At 46.6% G+C, this 20633-nt stretch overlaps 2 protein-coding genes across 10 annotated transcripts in view; one reads left to right on the forward strand and one right to left on the reverse strand.

Moving 5' to 3' along the window:
* Glt1d1 (glycosyltransferase 1 domain containing 1) overlaps positions 1–10857 on the reverse strand; it is a 68412-nt gene extending 57555 nt beyond the window's left edge. For all 8 annotated transcript variants that reach the window (XM_060382302.1, XM_060382299.1, XM_060382298.1 and 5 more), the window contains exons 1-2: positions 10597–10857; positions 3342–3490 (exon numbers count right to left, since the gene is read on the reverse strand). In XM_060382302.1, the coding sequence (XP_060238285.1) occupies positions 3342–3490; positions 10597–10664 (217 nt within the window). In that variant the 5' untranslated portion in view covers positions 10665–10857. The remainder of the gene's footprint in view (positions 1–3341; positions 3491–10596) is intronic.
* Positions 10858–15822: 4965 nt separating this feature from the next.
* Positions 15823–20633, forward strand: part of Slc15a4 (solute carrier family 15 member 4) — a 50846-nt gene continuing 46035 nt past the window's right edge. For both annotated transcript variants that reach the window (XM_060382293.1, XM_060382294.1), the window contains exon 1: positions 15823–15939. The gene's annotated coding sequence lies outside the window, so the exon portion shown is untranslated. The remainder of the gene's footprint in view (positions 15940–20633) is intronic.

The following is a 20633-nucleotide window of genomic DNA, read 5'->3' on the forward strand; positions in this document are numbered from 1 at the left end:
GCAAGCCTGGCACGGTGGCACATTCCAGTAGTCCCAGCACTCAGGGAGGCAAAAGCAGGCAGATCTCTGTGAGTTCAAATCCAGCCTGGTCTACAAAGTGAGTCCAGGATCCAGGATAGCCAAGGCTAAAAAAAAAAAAAAAAAAAAAAGGAAGAAGGGAGGTGGAACTTTGCAAAAACAGAGAGCACAAGGGACAAAATAAAATATATATTATAACCTCACCATGGAAATAAAATACATTGTGTGTGTGTGTGTGTATGTGTGTGTGTCACTTTAAAACAAATAACAAATGTAATCACACAAAGGGTTCATCACACGGTTCGCAGAAACTGCCAACTAGGAACTGAAGACCATACTGCCATGTACGGCTTTTGCGGTCACCTCTCAAAGCTTTTGAGCAGCCAGAGAAGAGATGTGCGGTGCACTGGGTCTTGGCTCCATGAGAAAAGTCATTCTCATCTCTTCTTCCACATTCAGACCATTTCTGTGTGCCCTTGAGCTTCTAACGGAATTGGGAGTCAGCCTTGTTCTGTAGAATTCGGGATGTTCTCAGAGTAAATAAATGTTCGTTGAGTATGTGTATATAGTGTGTGTGTGTGTGTGTGAGTGTGTGTGTGTGTATGCATGCTTGCGCACACACCTGTCTATTCGTTTGCATGCACATGGAGGCTGGGAATTGAAGTCAGGAGTCTTCCTCAACCACTTTCCATCTCATATACTGAGGCAGGGTCTCTCCTCTAATCCCATAGCTCTCCCATTCATCTAGTAAAGCTAACCAGCTTGATCCAGGGATCGGGCCTCTGCTTCTCTTATACTGGGATTACAGCGAGGCCACCATAGTCACCTGGCATTACATGGGTGCTGGGACCTAAAATAGGGTCATCAGGCTTGCAGGGCAAATGCTGAGACATCTCTAGAGATCCTCAGTCCTTTGGGAGTGCTGTCATTACTTCTGGAGGTGACACAGGGTCACAGCAATAGGGCAGCAATTCTCCTGCTCAACAGGCATATGCTGAGTGTCTGTCTGAGCAGACACACACTGGGATATGTTGTTGGTTATTAATATTTATTATTGATTTATCTTTTAGTTAAACAGTGGTTATTCCTAAACCAGCTGTATACCCAAATCACCACTCAGAGACTAGGATGCATTTAGTTAACCTAGAGGACAATGCTGGGCATCCATCCCAAACCTCCAAGCCCGCATAGTTTCCTACCATTCAGATTTTACACATTATACTTGCTTTTAGCCAGTTCATCTCTCCTCGTGGTTCTAAGTCCTCTTCTACCAATCTCTGCTCTCCGACTCCTCCCACTCACTTCCTTCTCCTCCCCTCCAGACCAGGATGTCCCACCTTATTCTCTCCATTGCACAGCAATGACTGGTTGTTTTATTGAAATTACAGAGAACAAATGGTTTGCTTACACAAACTTGATACAGGTGATGCATAGAATAAACATCACAATGCCATGTCCCAGATTGAAACCAGATAGTGGGGTAGAGAAATCAGCATTTGAATGAACAAGGGTAAACTGTATACATGCCACAAGAACATTACACCAACATTACACCAACAGTGATAGTTGATGGAAAAGAGAAAGGAAAGTTAAAAGTTAAAGTTAATTAAAGACCAGATGACTTCAGGGACCTGGGTATGGTAATGTACACACATGACCCCAGCACGCCGATGATGGAGACAAGAGATCAGAGTTCAAAGCTATCCTCAGCTACATAGTGGGTATGAGGCCAGCCTTGAGATAGTAGGACTAAAACAACAGCAACAACGAAGGAGGCTAAGGAGTTGACTGAGTTGGTAAAGTGCCTGCCAAGCAAGATTGTAGATCCCCCAAACCCATGTGGGACTGTCAATCCCATGCAAAACCCCAAGCATGGCATTACATGCCTGTAACCCCAGGCGGTCAGGGGGCAGAGGGTAGAAATAGACAGGTCCTGAAACTCACTGATCACTCAGCCTAACCAAATCAGTTACCTTTGTTGTCTCTGTCTAACCAGGTATGATGGCACACACCTTTAATCCCAGCACTCCGGAGGCAGAGGCGGCAGATCTGTGAGTTCAAGGCCAGGCTGGTCTACAAAGTGAGTCCAGGACAGCCAAGGCTACACAGAGAAACCCTGTCCTGAAAAAAGTCTCTGTTTCCGAAAGAATAAAATAGAGGGGCTAGCAACATGGCTCGGGTAGTTAAGGCACCTGCTGCCAAGACTTATGACCCGAGTTCAATCCCTGAGATCCACATAGCGGGGAGAGAACCAACTCCTACAAGTTGCCCTCTGGCCTCCTCCACCATCACAAAGGATGAATGAAACTAATGCACGAAATTAATAACGTAGAGAAGCAATTGAGAAAAGATACCAACCTCAGATCTACATACAGACCCAAACACGTACCTGCATGCACACTACACACACACACACACACACACACACACACACACACACACACAGTAAAAAAGGACAGGTGAGGTAGATGTGTACACATGTGTTGTAGAAAAAAATTTATCGTGCAACAATCAAAATGAAGACTAGGTATGTGCACGCCCTCAATTATGTCACCTGCAGCTGGAGACATGCATAAATGTGTGTATGAGGGTAAGCCAGGTCCAAACTACCTGTGATGACTCATTTTAACTGCCAACTGACACAGCCTAGAATCGCCGGGGAAGTCTCAGTGAGGGTTTGGGTTTGTCTAGGTCATGTTGGCCTGTTGTCCTAGTTCAATTGATGTGGGAAGACTAAGTCCACCGTAGGTGTTACCATTCCCTAGGCGGGGATCCTGGACTGTATAAATATAGAAAGGGCATTTGTAGGAATTGTGTGTGCGCTCATTTCTCTTAACTTCCGACGTGATGTGACCGGCTTACCGTGCCCTGGAACTGTAGGCCAAAAGCAGAAAACCCTTTCTCTCTTAAGGTTGCATTACCCAGAGTATTTTATCCTAGCAACAGGAAAATAAGCGGCACAGCACTCATGGAGAAACCCAGGTAGGGAAGAAAGCGGCCTCTTGTCCACAGCTGAGTGAGTGGATCACCATAGACACAAATGGTCTGACCAACGGCTTCCACAGCTGTGTGAGAGACCCTCAGTGCGCTGTGGACAAAGGCCATGTTCACCAGGCCTGGCCTCAGGATGACACTCAAATATTTATACAATAAAGACACCATCGATATCTACCTGTTCTGAACCAGCAAAGTTACCAAATTCAGAAAATCGCTTAATAGAAAAAACAGAGCCCTTGTATAATCCTTGAGTTTGCCTTTGGGTAACAGGGCCCCGTGCCTGGCCGCACTTCCCCTGAGTGATCGCAGAAGGGTGAGAGGCGTACCTTGCAGAAGTCTGCCTCCTCGGTAGAGGTGAAGGGCTAGCGCTGCTTCCAAGTTCTTGGCTGTGATGAGGTTGGCAATTTCAGATGGGCTCTCAAAGTCAAAGGCATCTCTCAGAACACACATGTGGCCTGCAGCTTCCAGGTGGTCCCTTTATTTAAAAAAAAAAAAAAAAGATAGGTTGGAGCCGCCACTTTTGGCTAAGGCTTTACATCAGTTCCACTCACAACATTTACTGCGCTGCTCCTTGGAGGCAGTCTACACTGAAACACAGACGAAGGCTTGAAGGTGACAGTAGCTACCCACTCAACAGCCTGCAGGAATGGGATCCGTCTGGAAATCAAGGCCAATGCAGCTGAAGCTTTGACACACACAACCTCTCAGCACATTGCTCAGCATTGGTCTACCTCAAGGCTCTGCCAGCACTTCTCTGATCCCACTGTTTCCTTTGTTCACGGTCCCGAGGTGCTTCTAGCTGCTGTCGCTCATTTCTTTTAAATCTCTTTCATTTTTAGGCTTAGGAGTGTTTTGCCTATATGTGTTTTTCTGTGCACCATGTACAATGTCTGGTGCCTGCAGAAGTCAGGTGCCAGATGATGGCGAGCTGCCATGCGGGTGCTGGGAACCAAACCCAGGCCCTTCGTAAGAGCCGCCAGTGACCCTAACCACCGAGCCATCTCTCCAGCCTGCCACTCACTTCTTTCTTGCTTTCATTTTTTTTTTTTTTTGGGTGGGGGGGACAGGGTTTCTCTGTGTAGCCTTGGCTCTCCTGGACTCTCTTTGTAAACCAGGCTGGCCTCAAAGTCACAGAGACGGCCTGCCCCTGCCTGCCAAAGTGCTGGAATTACAGGTGTGCACCACCAGGTCACTCATTTCTTTAACAGTTTCTAGGGACAGGCAAACTGGCTCCATGGGGGAAAGGCACTTGATGCCAACCCTAACCAACTGAATTTGATTCTATTGGGCTCCGCATGATGGAAGGAGAGAACCAACTGTCCCCCCCAAGTTGTCCTCTTACCTCCACATGTATGCCATGGCGTACGGCATGTGAAGTCACCCCCATGCCATCTCCTGCTCCACAATAAATTAGCAAATGTAATTTAAAAAGTTTTAAAGACTGTCTCCCAGTATGTGCCTCCACCTTGAATCTCCAGAACTAAGAACTCAATAACCCTCGTTTTCTTTGTAAAGTTCCGCAGCCTTGGGTATTTTGTCAACCATAAGCAAGACTAGACTAGCATGGGTCACCTGGTAAACAAACTACCTTGGGAAGAAGCGCAAGACTGAGTACTCAGTACCATGCTCACTTGGGGGCTTAGGGTGGGACTCATCTCTCACACTAACATCTCTCTGTACAAGGTAAAGACACATATTACATAACACGCTAATGGTCCTGCGCAAGTCCTGGAGCTGCAGAGGTAGCTCAGGCTCAGAGGTCAGAACAATGGCTGATCCTGCAGAGGACCTGGGGGCTCAATTCCCAAGATCTACCTGTGGCTTACAATCATCTGTAACTCCAGTTCCAGGCGAATCCGACTGGCCACTGTGGGAACGGCTCACATACTGTGTGTGTGTGTGTGTGTGTGTGTGTGTGTGTGTGTGTGTGTGTAAAATTTCTAATTTAATAAAAAGTGCTTTTAAAATAAATAAGTAAAAACAAAAGTTGGATCTGAAAACTTAAGTGACCTACCTATTGAAGAATGTTATATTATTTTTAGGTTTTTATCGTCTTGGGTTTTCACTTATTGTTCAGCATAAGGAATTCAGCCTATGGCTTGACACAAGAGAGGCAAGATTTTATCATTGAATTATATTCCCGGGGTCTCACCAGGCTGGCCTCGAACTCACTCTATAGCCCACATAGACCTTGAACCTGCAATCCTCCCGCCTCAGCATCCAGAGTAACTGGGATAACAAACCCGTGTGACTATGCCTGGCTCACACTGTTAACTTGGACTAGCATTTTCATCGTTAATTCTGATTGGTGGGTCAGCAGCGCTGCCCTCCCCGGACCCAGCTTTCTCTCTGGAAACACTGGCAGACCCTGGCCCTGAAGGGAACCTGTCAACTCTGTAACTGTTGCTTACCTCAGCCTAAACCTTCCATCCTGGGAGAGTCAGAACACTGCGTGCTTTGAGCAGATGTGAGTAACCGCTATTGCAACTCCCGAAAGCTCTAGGAAATGCGAAGCTGTTGACAGATGGCAAAGAGTCTAAATTCCACGGGAGCGTGTGCCTGAGAAATCTGTGCCCTCTGCTGAACCCATACAGAAGAAAGGGAAAGGCGACATTGCCATAGACAATGAGAGTCATGACCACAAGGTGGTCTTCATCTCCTAAATGTCCTTTAAACAGCCATCCCATAAACATTCTAAATAAAAAAATAAGTTTAATCTTAATATTCTGTAGACTGAAATTTTACCCTGGTGCCTAGCTGACTTATAACATTTTTAAATTGCTTTGTCCTTATTTCTTCTCTCAAATAATTGTTCAATTCAATAATAAATTCACAAAGTTCCCCAGCAAAAGGTTTTTAAAGAAAACAGCTGATACACAAACACACACACACACACACACACACAGACTTTAATAAACTATTTATTATTTCCAGGAAGAGGGGACCAATTTGCACATTTATGACTTAAGATTAGAATCCACTCCACCCAGCAACAGCCCTATTCTTTTTTTTTTCTTTTTAAGAATCATTTTTAGTTTTTTAAATCATGTTTATATGTGTGCATGGGCACCATGTGCATACAGTACCCAGAGAGGCCAGAAGAGGGCAGCAGAGCGTCTGAAACTGTAGTTACAGGTGGTTGTGGGCTGCCATGTGGGTGCTAGGAACTGAACCTGGGTCCTCTGAAAGCAACAGGCACTCTTTGGCCTCGGATCTACCTCTCCAGCACCATGAATTATCCTTTTTTTTTGGGGGGGGGTGTCAAGATAGGGCTTCTCTGTGTAGCCTTAGCTGTCCTAAACTCACTTTGTAGACTAGGCTGTCCTAGAACTCACAGCGATACACCCACCTCTGCCTCTCAGAGTGCCTGGGTCACTATGCCCTGCTGAATTAAACATTTTCAAAGAGCAGATTTTATGGTGTGTTGAACGAGACAATTCTGCAGGAAGCCTTCCCAGATGCTGTAGAGGGGGCCAAGTCCCTTTCCCAGGTTGTCATCACCCTGTACTTCTCTGTCAAAGGATCACACCATAATGAGGTAATGCTTTGTGCATTTACATGCCAGAACCTTCTTCCAAATGCCAGTGCTTGGTTCTGACATATACACAGCTCTGGTTGCCTGGCTGTTGGCTTCAGGGGTTTCTGGATGCTAACTGACTTCCAACACCTGCTACTTATGGCAAGTTTCAAACTGGGGACAAAATGGCCAAGGTGCCTATTTAGCATATCAAAGGGAAACTGGCTGCCAGATTCTCTCAGCATCCCTCAGTCCCTACTTATTACAAGGGACTTGGTTGGAATACCCTGCCCCTACCCCAATTCTAACTCTCCAGCCCAGCTGCCCTTTCCCTAGAGACTCTTCCTTATATAACACAGACATTTTTGTACGTTTGGCCTCCTGGCTGCTGCACCTAATTCCCCTCTCTCCTGTCTGTCTCCCTTCCCCTCCCTCTTTCCCCACATGGCCCAGCTAAGTCTGGTCATGTCCACTCTTGACAATCCCAGATGTCCCTGCCTCTGGCTACGCTCTCCCACACATCTACAATAAACCTTCTCCTCCACCGTACCTAGGGGGCAGTCATTTATTTTAATTTTTCCATTCAACTTACGGCAGGAAGAAAAACAGTCTCTTTCCCTGCCCTTCTCCAGGTACCCATGAAGTCCCTTGAGTCCTTGCTATGGTTTGGCTGTGAGATGTCCCCAGAAGTTTAAGTGCTGAAGGCTTGTGTGTGTGTGTTTCGGGGTTGTATAGTCTTTGGGTGGTGATGGACTCACGAAAGCACTGATGTCACTCATGAATCATCTATGGATGATTCCTAGTTTCTTGGGTTTGGAGGAGGGCCAAGCCCCTCCACACTCAGGGATCTGAAACCTTCGTCAGAATTCTGCTTTCCTTTACTGACCTCTCTCAGGCATTTTGTCACAGCCATTTTACTTTAGTTTAGTTTTTGTTTGTTTGTTGAGACAGGATTTCTCTATGGAACCCTGGCTGTCTTGAAACTCGCTCTGGAGACTAGGCTGGCCTCGAACTCATAGAGATTTGCCTACCTCTGCCTCCTGAGTGCTGGACTTAAAGGAGTGTACCACCGCTGCCAGGCTTGTCACAGTTGGCTAGTGGGTTAGTTGGTTGGCTGGTTAGATAGTTAGTTAGTTCTTATGAAACAACAGTTCTAAACCTGTGAGTCTCAACCTCCTCTGGGGTTGAATGACCCTTTCACAGGGGTCGCCTAAGACTATCAAAAAACACATTTACATACATTATGATTCATAACAATAGCAAAATTACAGTTACGAAGTAGCAATGAAAATAATTTGATCGTTGGGGGTCACCACAACATGCTGTGTTAAAGGGTCACAGCATTAGGAAGGTTGAGAACCACTGCTCTAGAGCAAAACCCAGAAAACCTGAAATTTTCCCCTTATCGATTCTTTAAAGAGTTTTTCTACCAAAAGGCATGGCAGTTTCATCAGACCTTAGGAGGGAAACGGCAGAGCTGTGGTGAGAATAGGGAAAGTGATTCCTGGCTATAAATGACGTTCTCCCCAGGAGACTTGAGATTATTCCCTTTCTCTGAGGTACCTCCTCTCCAGGTTCAGTGAAAACATGTTTGCTCACTCACCAGCTTGCTGAGTGAAGTAAGAGCAGTTGCCACCCACAGCACAAAGTCCGGCTCTCCCCATAACAATTCTTGTGCAACTCCCTACACCCTAAGTAACCTGACCCTGACAGTGTGTGTTCCTGAGGGCTGAGAGTACCTGGTGCTTGGCAGCATTTTCCAGAAACCCTCAGGAGCACAGCAGACACTGGGGAACTCAGCTGGGAGAGCGGTGTGGCATGGTATGATTGTAAACAAAGGTCAGGGAACATTTTGTGGTGGGTGTGGTGGCACACGCCTACAGTTCAAGCACTCAGGACCTAGAGATAGAAGGTCTTGCCTAGCAAGGGCCAGACCTATTCCCATTCAAGGTCATCCTCAGCTACAAGGTCTCAGTAATAATGATGATGATGGTAGTGAGTCCAGGACAGCCACGGCTATACAGAGAAACCCTGTCTCAAAAAAGAAAAAAAAATTAAGTATATTTTTTAGCCGGGCACAGTGGCACACACCTTTCATGCCAGCACTTAGGAGGCAAAGACAGGCAGTTCTCTGAATTCAAGGCTAGCCTAGTTTACAGAGGATGTTCTAGGACACCCAGGGTTAAAAGGAGAAACCCTGTCTTGAAAAACAAACAAAGCATTAACAATCATTTATTGGGGGCTCACATCGTGACCCCCAGGTTCCATAACATCATGAGGGATGAACGGGTCTTTGTTATATCACATTGTGTCTGACTTTGGTACCTTCCGATATTATGTGGGACTCATTTACTGCCAATTACTCTGAATCTAAAACTCATCCAGGACACGCCAAAGCCTCCCCTAATCATTTACCATCCCCTTAGGAATGGCACACCAACTCCCAAGCACTCTCCCTCTTGGAAAGGGGCTTACAGACTTCTGGGTTAATAGCAATTACACTTCGTGATGGCCTCCGTGTACATAATAAATGTGTACTATTTCATTCATCCATGATCAATTTGTTCCAGAGAATCTTGGACTTTTCCCACCCACGGGGTCAATCGTTAGCTAACAGGTGCTTATTACTGTTCAAATACTAATATTAAGTACAATCCCTCTCACCAAGTGCACAGGACAGCTGGATAACTCTCATCAACCTTCTGTGTCTTGAGTTTGCACTGGCCTCAGGACCTGTGCTATTGATAGCCCTTCCAAACCTGTCCTCCCAGACCTGGGTGGGGACTTTCCCTCCCATCTTTGCTTACATACTAGTTCTGTGGAAAGCACAGCCTGGACCCTATTGCCTGCTGGCAAAGGTTATATTGTTTGTTTGTTTGTTTGTTTGTTTTTGGTGTGGGGGTTTGCTTTTGAGATAGGATCTCAAGTAGCTGTCAAACTTAGAATGTGATAGTAGCAGAGGATGACCTCGAACTTCTGATCCTCCCGCCTTTGCCTCCCAAATGCTGGGGTTACAGGTATGTACCACCACACCTGGCTTATGCACTGCTCTGCAGACTTGGCCACACACCCGGCCTGGTTTTGTTTGCTTAACAGCACCAATCACTTTGGAATGATTTACCTATCTGTTTACTCTCCTTGACTCGCTTCCGTGGCAAAGACCTCTGCCCACAGAGAGCCCAAAAGTGACGGTAAGAGAGGGGAACCTCACAAGATCAAAACCCCATCTCTTCTCCAGGAAACTTGAGGAAAGCATCTACCCTCCACTGGTTGTTCACTGTGATCTTGAGAGGAACTACAAGGTTTTTCTAGCTGAAAGCAGCCTGTGAAGGCTAGAGTAGCTTCAACGGCTCTTTCCCGTGATGAAGAAACAGACCCACGGAGGGGGAAGCCATTGGGAAATTACATGAAGCAAGTGGAGGGGGAGAGATAGGCGCGGAGGACAAGCAAGCACAGGAGACATAAGCGTCTGCCTCCTGCCCCGGTTGGTAGAGACCAGCCCTGCTCGATCCAGGCAACCAGATGGCCAGAGGTGAATGGACCCGCCTTCCCTGCCTTGTCTTTGCTCCAGGCTTCCGTCCCAGGTAAACACACAAAGCAAAAAGGCCTAATTAAATAAAATAAGCTGAGCGTTCAGAAAATAACCGGATGGAAGGTGCGGGCCGGGCGGGGACAGCAGCCACAGAACGCGGACCCCGGATCCCCGCACGTGCTGAACCATCCAACGCACCCGGACTCTCTGCCTCTTTGCAGCCACGTGGGTTCCCCTTTCGCAACACAGGCCACCCTGCCCAAAGCCCACCTCTGCAGCGAGGCCTTTGCTGAAGCTGTAGTCGCCTCCAGCGCTGGCCAGGACTGCCCCTTTGCCGCATCCTAGGGCACTCACAATAGCCAGAGAGGGTAGCAGGCAGCTGGGATCTAAGCTGCAGCCCCTCGCGCAACACCTGCGCCTACGGCCCGGCCGTTTGTGCTCGCGCGGCTCCAGCGCCCGGCCCAACCCGGCATCCCCAGGAGAGGGATGCTTAGGACCCGGCAGAGGGATGCTCAGCGCCCCCGCAACATACCGCACGCGCCCAGCCGTGACCGCGTTGCCGGTGTGAGGCCGTAGCACCGCCAGGAACAGGAGCCGCATGTCGCTACCGCCAAGGACTGGGCCACAGGCCCCGGGCGGCGGGGTAGGGGTGGATTCGGTCCCGCCTGCCGCTCCCTGGCGGAGCCTACAGGTTCAGGAGCAGGGAGGGGCAGAGGGAAGGGAAGAGGAGGAAGATGGGGAAGGAAGGAAAGGGAAGGGGAGAGGAGGAGAGGGGAGGGGACAGATAGAAAAGGGAGGGAGGGGAGGGAGGGGGAGGAAAGGAGGGAGGGGAAAGGGAGGGAAAGGAGAGAAGGAGGGCTGGGGACTGGAGGGGACCTTAGGAGATTAGTGGGCGGGAGGGGTCACGAGCCCATGTGTCAGGCAGCCACGAGCTCAGGAAGGGGATGAGGGTGGGGGTGTGTTCACTGTTCTGGGGACCCAGAACACAGGTGGCCCTGGGACTCTTCACATGATGACCAAGAGTGGGCTTCCTACATGCAACATAGTAGCTATGAAACTGAGACTGCTGCCCCAGAGACTAGGACAAAGTGAGGTGTGGGGTATAAGCCCACACGCAGAAAAGGAATTTGAGTCGCACTCTGCCCAAGCTTATATTTGAGGCGACCCTGGACCCTACGATGCCCTGAACTCTGAAGCCTTAGGGCATAGCATAGGGCATGCAGTTCATGGTTTTTTTTAGACCCTGGCATCCCTGAACCAAGTTCCCTGAACTTCCGAGGAAAGGGACAAAACCATAATAGAGACAGCTGTAATGGAGTCAGGTTCAGGGGTGCAGGTTTGCAATTCCAGCAATAGAGACTGAGGCAGGAAGATTAATGGAAGTTGAAGACCAGCCACAAGGTTTTTCACGGAAGGAAAAAGAGACCTTCCAGCAGTCCAGGACTGTTTCCTTTACTAGCCTCTTATTCCAAGCACTGGGACACATCTGCAGCCCCAGAAAGACAACTTTTGAGGACTATGGTGGGAAGCTAGGATGTCAGGCTTGTGAGGAACCCCAGGCTAAGAGCCTCTTGCACTAAGCATACCTGAGAAAGAACTAGGAAGGGTGGGAAGAGACAAAGCCTTCTGACAACTTGGCATCTGGGTGAATTGGTCGTGTTTTTACGAAAACACCTGCAGTATTTAAAGCTGAGCAAAATTATAGATTATAGATTAGAGAACCAATATTTTAAACATATAGCCCCTGAAGTTAATTTCTTCCCACCCCTAAAATCTCCCTAACAGCTTCAAAGAGTAGGTGTACAGGCCCCTTGTTTTCCCAGTCCAGCTCCGCAGCACACTGGCCTCTGACTGTCAATGGCAGGAGCCTGCCCTGCAGGAAGACAACAGGACCAACTGTCCTCCCTATCCACAGGGAGAAAGCAAGGGAAGGCTTTTGTATTTATTTATCACAGAATTACCTGATTCTCCCCTCTCTCCATAGTAAAGGCTGCTGGGACTTGCTTTTTCCATCTTTTCTAATATTCCTTTTAAAAAAAATTTATTGGTGTGCGTGTGTGTGTGTGTGTGTGTGTGTGTGTTTTGCTAGTGGAGAGCAGAAGAGGTTTTCAGATCCTATAGAGCTGGTGTTACAAGTAGTTGCGAGCTCTCTGGTGTGGGTTCTGGGATTCAAGCCCAGGTCCTCTGCAGGAAAAGATTCCTTTTACTCCAGCCTTTCAGAATTTATCTTTGAATCTAGAGATCTCTAAGGTGTCTTTTGAGTGCTGTAGACCAACCCATCACACTCACATTCTGGGCAACAAGAAGGACGGAAGAAGGGGGAGGATGATGCCCTCAAAATAGCACATTTAATTTTAAAGGCATATTCCTGAAACTTCACTGGCCCCTAGATGGTGTTTTCTTAATGACTACATGGGTGCTTTGAGGTTACAAAGAAGCTGGGAAATGCCTGTGTGAGACACACTGTGACCCTTAGCAAAGCTTGTTTATCAGAGAAAAAGGAAAGGGGACATTTGAAGTCACCTCTGCCATTGTAATCTAAATCTATTGACCAACAGACGAAAATGTATAATGACCTCAGTTGGTGTAAACCCACCCGCTGATCAAGGCACTAAAGCAGGAGGATAGGAAGTTCAAGGCCAGCTTAGGTAACTTCTGGAGACTCCTGTTTTTTGGTTTTGTTTTTGAGGTAGGGCCTCACTATGTAGAGCTTCTGTCCTAGAACTCAGTACATGGATCAGGCTGGCCTCAAACTCGAGATCTGCCTGCCTCTACCTCAACAGTGCTGGGATTGAAGATGTAGTTTGGTTGGTTGTTTTATTTTGGTTTAATTTTGGTCTTTCTTTCTTTTTCTTTATTTTGGTTTTTCAAGACAGGGTTTCTCTGTGTAGCCTTGACTGTCCTGGACTCACTTTGTAGATCAGGCTGGCCTCAAATTCACAGAGATCTGCTGCCTCTGCCTCCTGAGTGCTGGGACTAAAGGTGTGTGCCACCATCACCCGGCTTAAAGGTATGATTTTGAAAAGAAGGTTGAAGCTGGTATAATGGTACATGCCTTACATTCTAGCACTTGGGAGGGAGAGGCAGGCAGATCTCTGTGAGTTTCAGGCCAGTCTAGTCTACAAAGTGAGTGCTAAGCCAGCCAGGAATACACAGACATAAAAATGCACACATCTTCACAGGTGTCTCTGAAGGCCCTGGGGAGAAGCTCCTTGTTAGGATGCTACAACAAATAAAAACTCCTTTCTAAGTAACAGCACTCACTGTGGTGGTCAAAATGCTGTGTCACCACACACGGTGAGACATGGATAGGGGAAGGTCTCTCTGAACAAGTGAGTCAGAGACTGTGCTGGTGGGTAGGAGAAGGTCTTGAGGGGGGACAAAAAGACACAAGTAGACAACAGCCCTCATCAAACGCCAGATCTGCTGGTCCCTTCCTCTCAGATTTGCCTGCCTCTAGGACTGTGAAATCTCTGTTGTGTCTATATAAATTACCAAAACTCTAATGTTTTGCTGTATATTTAGTTTCTGTGTGTTAGGACATGGTTATATTGGTTTTGTTTTGTCGTTTTGCAGGGAGGAAGGGGTCGCCATATGTACTACTTACTTTATGACACTGTGATAAAACACTGACCAAACATGAATTATGGAAAAAATAATTTATAGCTTATGGTTCCAGAAAGATAAAGGTTCATCATGGCTGAGAGGCATAGCAGCAAGTGGTGCTCATGGTAACAGGAGCAGGAATCTGAGAGCTCACATCTGTAACCACAAATACAGGGCAGAGAGAGAGGAAACTAGATGTGGGGGAGACTATCAATCCTCAAAGCTTGTCCCCTGTGACACTCGTTTATTGTTTTTAAGAAAACCTTAATCATTCGGTTTTACCAATAAGAACTCAGGAGCCAGATGCTGGGATGAATGCCTGCTAGCTCAGAGAGGCAGAGAAAGCACCCAGCTGACATCCCAAAAAGAAATGTCCTTCCCCACAACATCTCAAAAACAAAACAAAACAAACAACAAACAAAAAAACCTCAAACTGAATGTCCCTCCCTTCTACTTCCTGTGTGTCTCTCTATCAATGCTCCTGACTTCTCTTACTCTCTATGGTGTTTTTTTGTTTTTTTTTTTTGTTGTTGTTGTTGTTGTTTTGTTTTTTTTTTTATGTTCAATTGGTCACTTGCTCCACCTTTAAACCTATGGTTGACTTTATTTAATCCTGTTTATAATATTCAAGGAGATTAAAACCTTTAGATTAAAGGTGTGTGTTAGGGTTGAGCTACACCACAACTCAAAACAGGTTTTTCCACTAAACAACACAATACTGGGGTTCAATACAGTATGATCAAATATCCTGCAACATTCGTCCTCCATCAAGGCTCCACACCCTAAAGGTTCTGTAACATCCCCCAAACAGTGTGCCACCATACTGAGGACCAAATGTTCAAATGCCTGAGTCCATGGGGGACATTTCCATTCAAACCACAACACCACACAAACTTCACAAAGCCCCAGTTTCAAGGAGATGAATTCATCTCATATAAGCTATCTCCCCATCTTTCCCACTCTCCTGTGTTTTGTCCCTCTTCCCCTCCCTGGTCCTCTTCTGCTTTCTATCTGTGGCACGGAGGAATCAGTCCTCATCTCAAATGCATCAAGAGTGAGGGGCTGCCACTGTTCTCACAGCCTCCGTGTGCTGGGGCAGCAGCATGAACCTCCTAGACATTCAGGGAACATTCGCTTATTAACTCTGTTGAATTGACTATGTGCTTCTGTGTCCATATATGATTTTGTATATTTTTAGTTTAGGATTATGATTGTTCTACTTGCATGTATGTCTGTGCACGGTCTGTATGCAGTGTCCATGGAAGCTAGAAGATGTCAGATCTCCTGGAGCTGGAATTACAGATGATTATGAGGTGCTATGTGGGTGCTGAGGATCCAGCTCTGGCCCTCTGCAAAAGCAGCTGGTTGCCCTTAACCACTAAGCCATCTCTCCAGCCTTGTATCTTGTTTTTCGTTTGTTTGTTTGTTTGTTGTTTCTTTTTTATTTTGTTTGTTTGTTTCTGAGACAGGGTTTCTCTGTGTAGCCCTGGCTGTCCTGGACTCACTCTGTAGGCCAGGCTGGCCTCTAACTCACAGAGATCAGCCTGCCTCTGCCTTCCTGAATGTGGGATTAAAGGTGTGTGCCACGCCTGCCTGTATTGTGTCTTGGTTTTTGATAGGAGGCAGGCCTACAAGAGGGCTGGCTAGGCTCAAGCTCACATTGGATATTTCTGGAAAATGACTGTGCCATCAGGTGGGAAAGGCTGACACCCATACCTTTGACGGCTCCACTGCTTCAGTGTATTCATTTGTAAAGTGAGGAAAGTAAGCTAGATGCGGTATCATAGCTAACTAGCTCGGTCTCCGTGGAGTCTTTTATGATTGTCTCAAGCAGGTAATAGAAAAGGGCACAGGGGCAAAGATGTTATGGTGGGAAATGCAGAGATGGTTGTGGGAGAGGGGCTGCTGATACTACTCCGGCTGCTTCTAACACAAGGCTCTTAAAATACACACAAAGAAAATTTGGGTTTTTTTCTTCCTTTGATCATGGACTTTGCTCAGATCATTCCTAGCACCAGGGAGAACAAAAAACTTTATCACCAACTCTGAGAAGATGATAGAATGTTGTAAGAAGAGCTCTGAGGGCCTGCTGCCTCCAGAGATGACTCTGTTGTCAAAATCATCACTTGATCTTTTTTTTCTTTTTCTTAAGGGCTCATCATAGGCCAGGCAGCCACTTCTCTGTTGCTATCGGAATATTGAATCTTCGTGTCACTATTCTTCTCCGTGATGCTGCAGACTGTGGTTTGCTGTGTGCATGCATGCACAGGTATGCAGTTGTGGGTGACCGAAAAGGAAAAGGAGAAGGACACAAAGAAAAGATAAGGGGGGAGAGGCAAAAGAGTGTGTTTGGGGGGGGTATTTTTGATGATATTTACACTCTTTCTTTTGTTTTCTTTTTCTTCCTTTTTTTTTTTGTTTGTTTGTTTGTTTTTCTGAGACAGGATTTCTCTGTGTATTCTTGGCTGTCCTGGAACTCACTCTGTAGACCAGGCTGGCCTCAAACTCAGATCTGCCTGCCTCTGCCTCCCAAGTACTGGGATTACAGGCATGTGCCACCACCACCTTGCACACACTCTTCTTTCATGAGTCAAATTCACATAAAATCCCATTCCCCTGAGAAAACCACTGTTCTGTTTTGGATGAGAAAGGTCTTGCAAAGGCCGGTGTTCTAGGATGCTTGATTCTCAGCCGATGGCACTGTTGCTGTTTTACTGACTATGTAACATTTAGGAAGTGGTGAGTCAGTGGAGGAAGTGAGCTGCTGGAAGTGCGGGGGGGGGGGGGGGAGGCGGGGGGGGGGAGTAGGTGGGCCTTGAGTTTGATAACCTGATCCTATTTCCTGTCAGTCTTTGCTTCCTGATCTGTCCAGTTATCAGCAGGCCTCCACCTCCATGCCTCCCCCTTGCTGCCATGGCTTCCCCCTCCCCCCAACCCCCTACCATACCTCTCCCATTTGCCATGCCACTTTCCTGGCCATCATGGGTACCTCCATCTTTCATGTTGCTTGTTTTAAGTATTATTAGCACAGTGACCACATCACAGTGACTGACCAGAACTCTCTTGGTGTATTCAAGTTTTCCAGATCTTAGAACACTTTCCCAGAAATCACATGTTCACAGGGTGATGACTGTGTGGACATTGTTTCAGCCTCCAATCTGTGTCAGTCTGTCCCCTGACAGCCCTCAGCTGTAGGTTCTGCTCTTTGTGTCCTCTACCCAAGAATCTGAGAATCAGGAAGGCCTGGGGCCTTCCATGAACACTTCTGATGAACTTATATCCTCCGTTTCTTTGGCTTCTTGTTCAAATATGGTAATAGTGGGAACCTTTCTATAACTCACCCTAGCTTCCAGGTAGTGACACAGAGACCTATTTGATTCATTCAACAAGCTTTAAGCTCTATAACTGGGCAGATATTCATCTATTCTAACCCAATTATGCTAGTCTGGCCACCTCCCAGCCATGTGCCCTTTTACTTGCCATCTCAGTCTGCTGTACCTCTGTTCTCATGGTGAAGTACTCATTTGTGACCTCTTCCTCTTTTTTCTCTCCCCTCCCCTCCCCTCCCCTCTCCTTCCCTTCCCTTTCCTCCTCTCCCCTTCTCTCCTCTCTTTCTCTCCCTCTCTCCCCCTCCCTGCCCCCCAGACTGGGAACGCTGCTCTCTCCTCTGCCCAGTCATTGGCTCATAAGCTTCTTTATTAACCAATCAGATATAATTGGAGAGAATTTCTACACAACCTTGAAAACGGAGATTCTTCATACACATGGCAGTGCCCATGTCTGGACCGTAAACCGATCTCTGGGCACGGAAATCAGCATCTGAATACACAGTGCACAAACTATCCTCCACTAGCTTCTCTATAAAAACATGTATTTTGTAGACAGGGATTCATGTAATTCAGGCTGGCTTCAAGCTCACTGTGCTGGCTACTGTTTTGTCAACTTTAGAGACCCCACCTGAGAAAATGTGTCCATTAGACTGGCCAGTAGTCAAGTCTGTAGGGCACTTTCTTGATTAATGATTGTGTGGGAGGGTCCAGCTCACTGTGGCCAGCGTTACCCCTATACAGGTGGTCCTGGGTTATATAAGAAAGGCTGAGCAAGCCATGTAGAACAGTGTTTAGTTCCTGCTTCCAGGTTCCTGCCTTGACTTCCCTACAGGACAGACTGTGACATGGAAGTATAAGCCAAATAAATTCTTTCCTCTCAAGTTTGTTTTGGTCAGATATTATTATTATTTGTTTTGTTTTGTTTTTCCAGACAGGGTCTCTCTATGTAGCCTTGGCTGTTTGGAACTCTCTCTGTAGACGAGGCTGGCCTTGAACTCACAGAGATACTCCTGCCTATGCCTCCAGAGTGCTGGGATTAAAGACATGCACCACTACTGCCCTACCTTGGTCAGTGTCTTAGTTCCTAGGTCTATTGCTGGGATCAAATACCATGACCAAAATCAAGTTGGGGAGGAAAGGGTTTATTTCGCTTACACTTCTAGATTGTAGTCCATTATTGGAAGAAGCCAGGACAAAAACTCAAACATGGCAGGAACTGGATGCAGGAGCTGATGCAGAGGCCATGGAGGGTGCTGTTTACTATCTCATCATGGCTTGCTTAGCCAGATTTCTTATAAAACCCCCGGCCCACCTGCCCAGGTACCATGCACAACAGGCTGGCCCCCTCCCCCATCAATCACTAATTAAGAAAATGCTCCATAGACCTTGAAGAAAAAAATATCAGCTCAGGATCCCCAAAACCAATTTCTCAGCAAAAAGGCAATTTATTTGCTTACCCCAGAGGGACAGAGGGTAGGGAATAAGAGACAAAGACAGGAGATAGAGGATGAAGGAGAGGGGGACAAATGAGAGGGAAAGGGATATTTGTCTCATAGGACAAAGGACTGCCTCTAGATAGAGAGGAGACAGATATGGCACATAAGAAAATGGTGGTTTATAAAGGTAAAATGGGAAACCCCATGTTAGGATGAGGTGTTTAATTTTAATTGGGCACGTTAATTCAGTGGGCCAAAGGGAGCTTTTGATTGCTAGACTTCAACACTTTGATAACTGGACCTTGGTAGTCAGCCTCAGGGGGAGAAAGTGGCCAGTTAAGGGAACAGACCTTACTGGCTAGCTTTAGGAATGTAACCAAGGCGGAAGGACTCAGGGAGAAGGGCAAGGCCTGCCAGAACCATGCTTGCTACACTCGAGCTGGACAGAGTCCCTTCATGCCTGCCACTGTACTGAATCATTTTCTCAACTGAGGCTTCCTCCTCTCCAGTGATTGTAGCTTGTGTCAAGTTGACATAAAACTAGCCAGTACAGCAAACAAGGACACTTATGCATCCAAGACTGGCCTTGAACTTGTGATTCTCCTACCTCTACCTTCAACGCACTGGGATTACGGGTATATATCCTTGTGTATGATTTCCTGTGCTGCTGTGGATGGAGCCCAGGACTCTGAGCATACTAGGGAAGCATGCCACCCGCTGAGTCAGATCCCAAGCCCCAAGGATAGCATATCTTTGTAGATGATCTTTGTTCTGCTTTGGTTTGTATTTGTTCTTGCTACAAAATAAAGGAGGACCTGTAGGTGTTTGGGGGCCTAATATATTCTGTTTACATTTAGTAACCATGGTAGGTGGGCTGATAGGATGTCTCAGTGTGTAAAAGCACATGCCACCAACCTTGACAACCTGAAATCAATCCTCAGGACACAGGTGATGGAGAGGACTGACTTCTATGTGTTGTCCTCTGACCTCCTTATCTATGTCCTGATACATGTAGCCCTCCACACTTCCCAGCACCACAACCTGCACTAAAATAAATAAGTAAATGTAATCTAAAAATTTTCAATAAGGGCTGGAGAGATGGCTCAGCAGTTCAGAGTGCTTGCCATTCTTGCAGAGGATCCAAGTTTAGTTCCAAGCACTCATGTTTGGTGGCTTACAACCTCACGTAAATCTAGCCTAGGGGGATGTGATGCCACTGCCCTCTGGTGGTACCTGCACTTATGTACATACCCACACACAGACACATAATTAAATATAATAAAACCATTGTTAGGTCTGAGGAGCTAGCTCAGTGTTAAGACTATATGCTGCTCTTCCAGAGGACCTGAGTTCAATTTCAGCACCCACACTGAGTGGCTCACAAAGACATCTAACTCCACCTTCAGGGGATCTGACACCTTTGGCCTCTGCAGGCACCTGCATTTACATGTACAAACTTATACACACACACACACACACACACTCCAATAATAATAAAATTAAAAATTTTAAAGTAATAATTTTGGCAGAAAAATTATACAGCAGGTCCTGATAGTCACATACCTTGTCCTGGTGGTTCAGATGTGTTCTTTTCCAGGAATTCCCAAGGAGAGAAATCGTACCTATGCAGTTTCTTCGCCTTAAATAGAAACACAATGCCCTGGTGGGAACAATAAGCTGAAAGCTGGGGTAGGGGTGTTTATCAGACCAGAATTAGTATAAAAGTTGGACTAAAAGGGGTTAGAGAGATAGCTCAGTAGGTAAGAGCACTTACTACTTTTGCAGAAGATCTGAGTTCTGTTCTCGGAACCCATGTTGTGGCTAGTAACTAGTAACTCCAGTTCCGAGAGATCTGACTTCTATGGCTGCCACAGGCAACTGCATTCATGTGCCCACAACCCCACACAGACATATAAACATACCAAACGTAAGACTAACCTCCTCAAAGTTAGAAGAAAAATTAGACAGGGTGGACTGAAACTCTAACTTTAGATCCTGAGTCTATCTTGGCAGTGCCCAAACTTCCATACACGTACACAGAGCTGTGTGTTGATAAATCCCACTGTCTATGAGCAGCTGAGATTGATTCCTCAACAAGTTATATAGTGATAAAAGCATAAAAACACGTATAATGAATGCTTACACCTCCCAATCTCACCTTTACAAGATAATTTGACTACAGAGCCAGCCACACTGCT

Source organism: Meriones unguiculatus, chromosome 4 (genome assembly GCF_030254825.1).
Source record: "Meriones unguiculatus strain TT.TT164.6M chromosome 4, Bangor_MerUng_6.1, whole genome shotgun sequence".
Taxonomy (NCBI): domain Eukaryota; kingdom Metazoa; phylum Chordata; class Mammalia; order Rodentia; family Muridae; genus Meriones; species Meriones unguiculatus.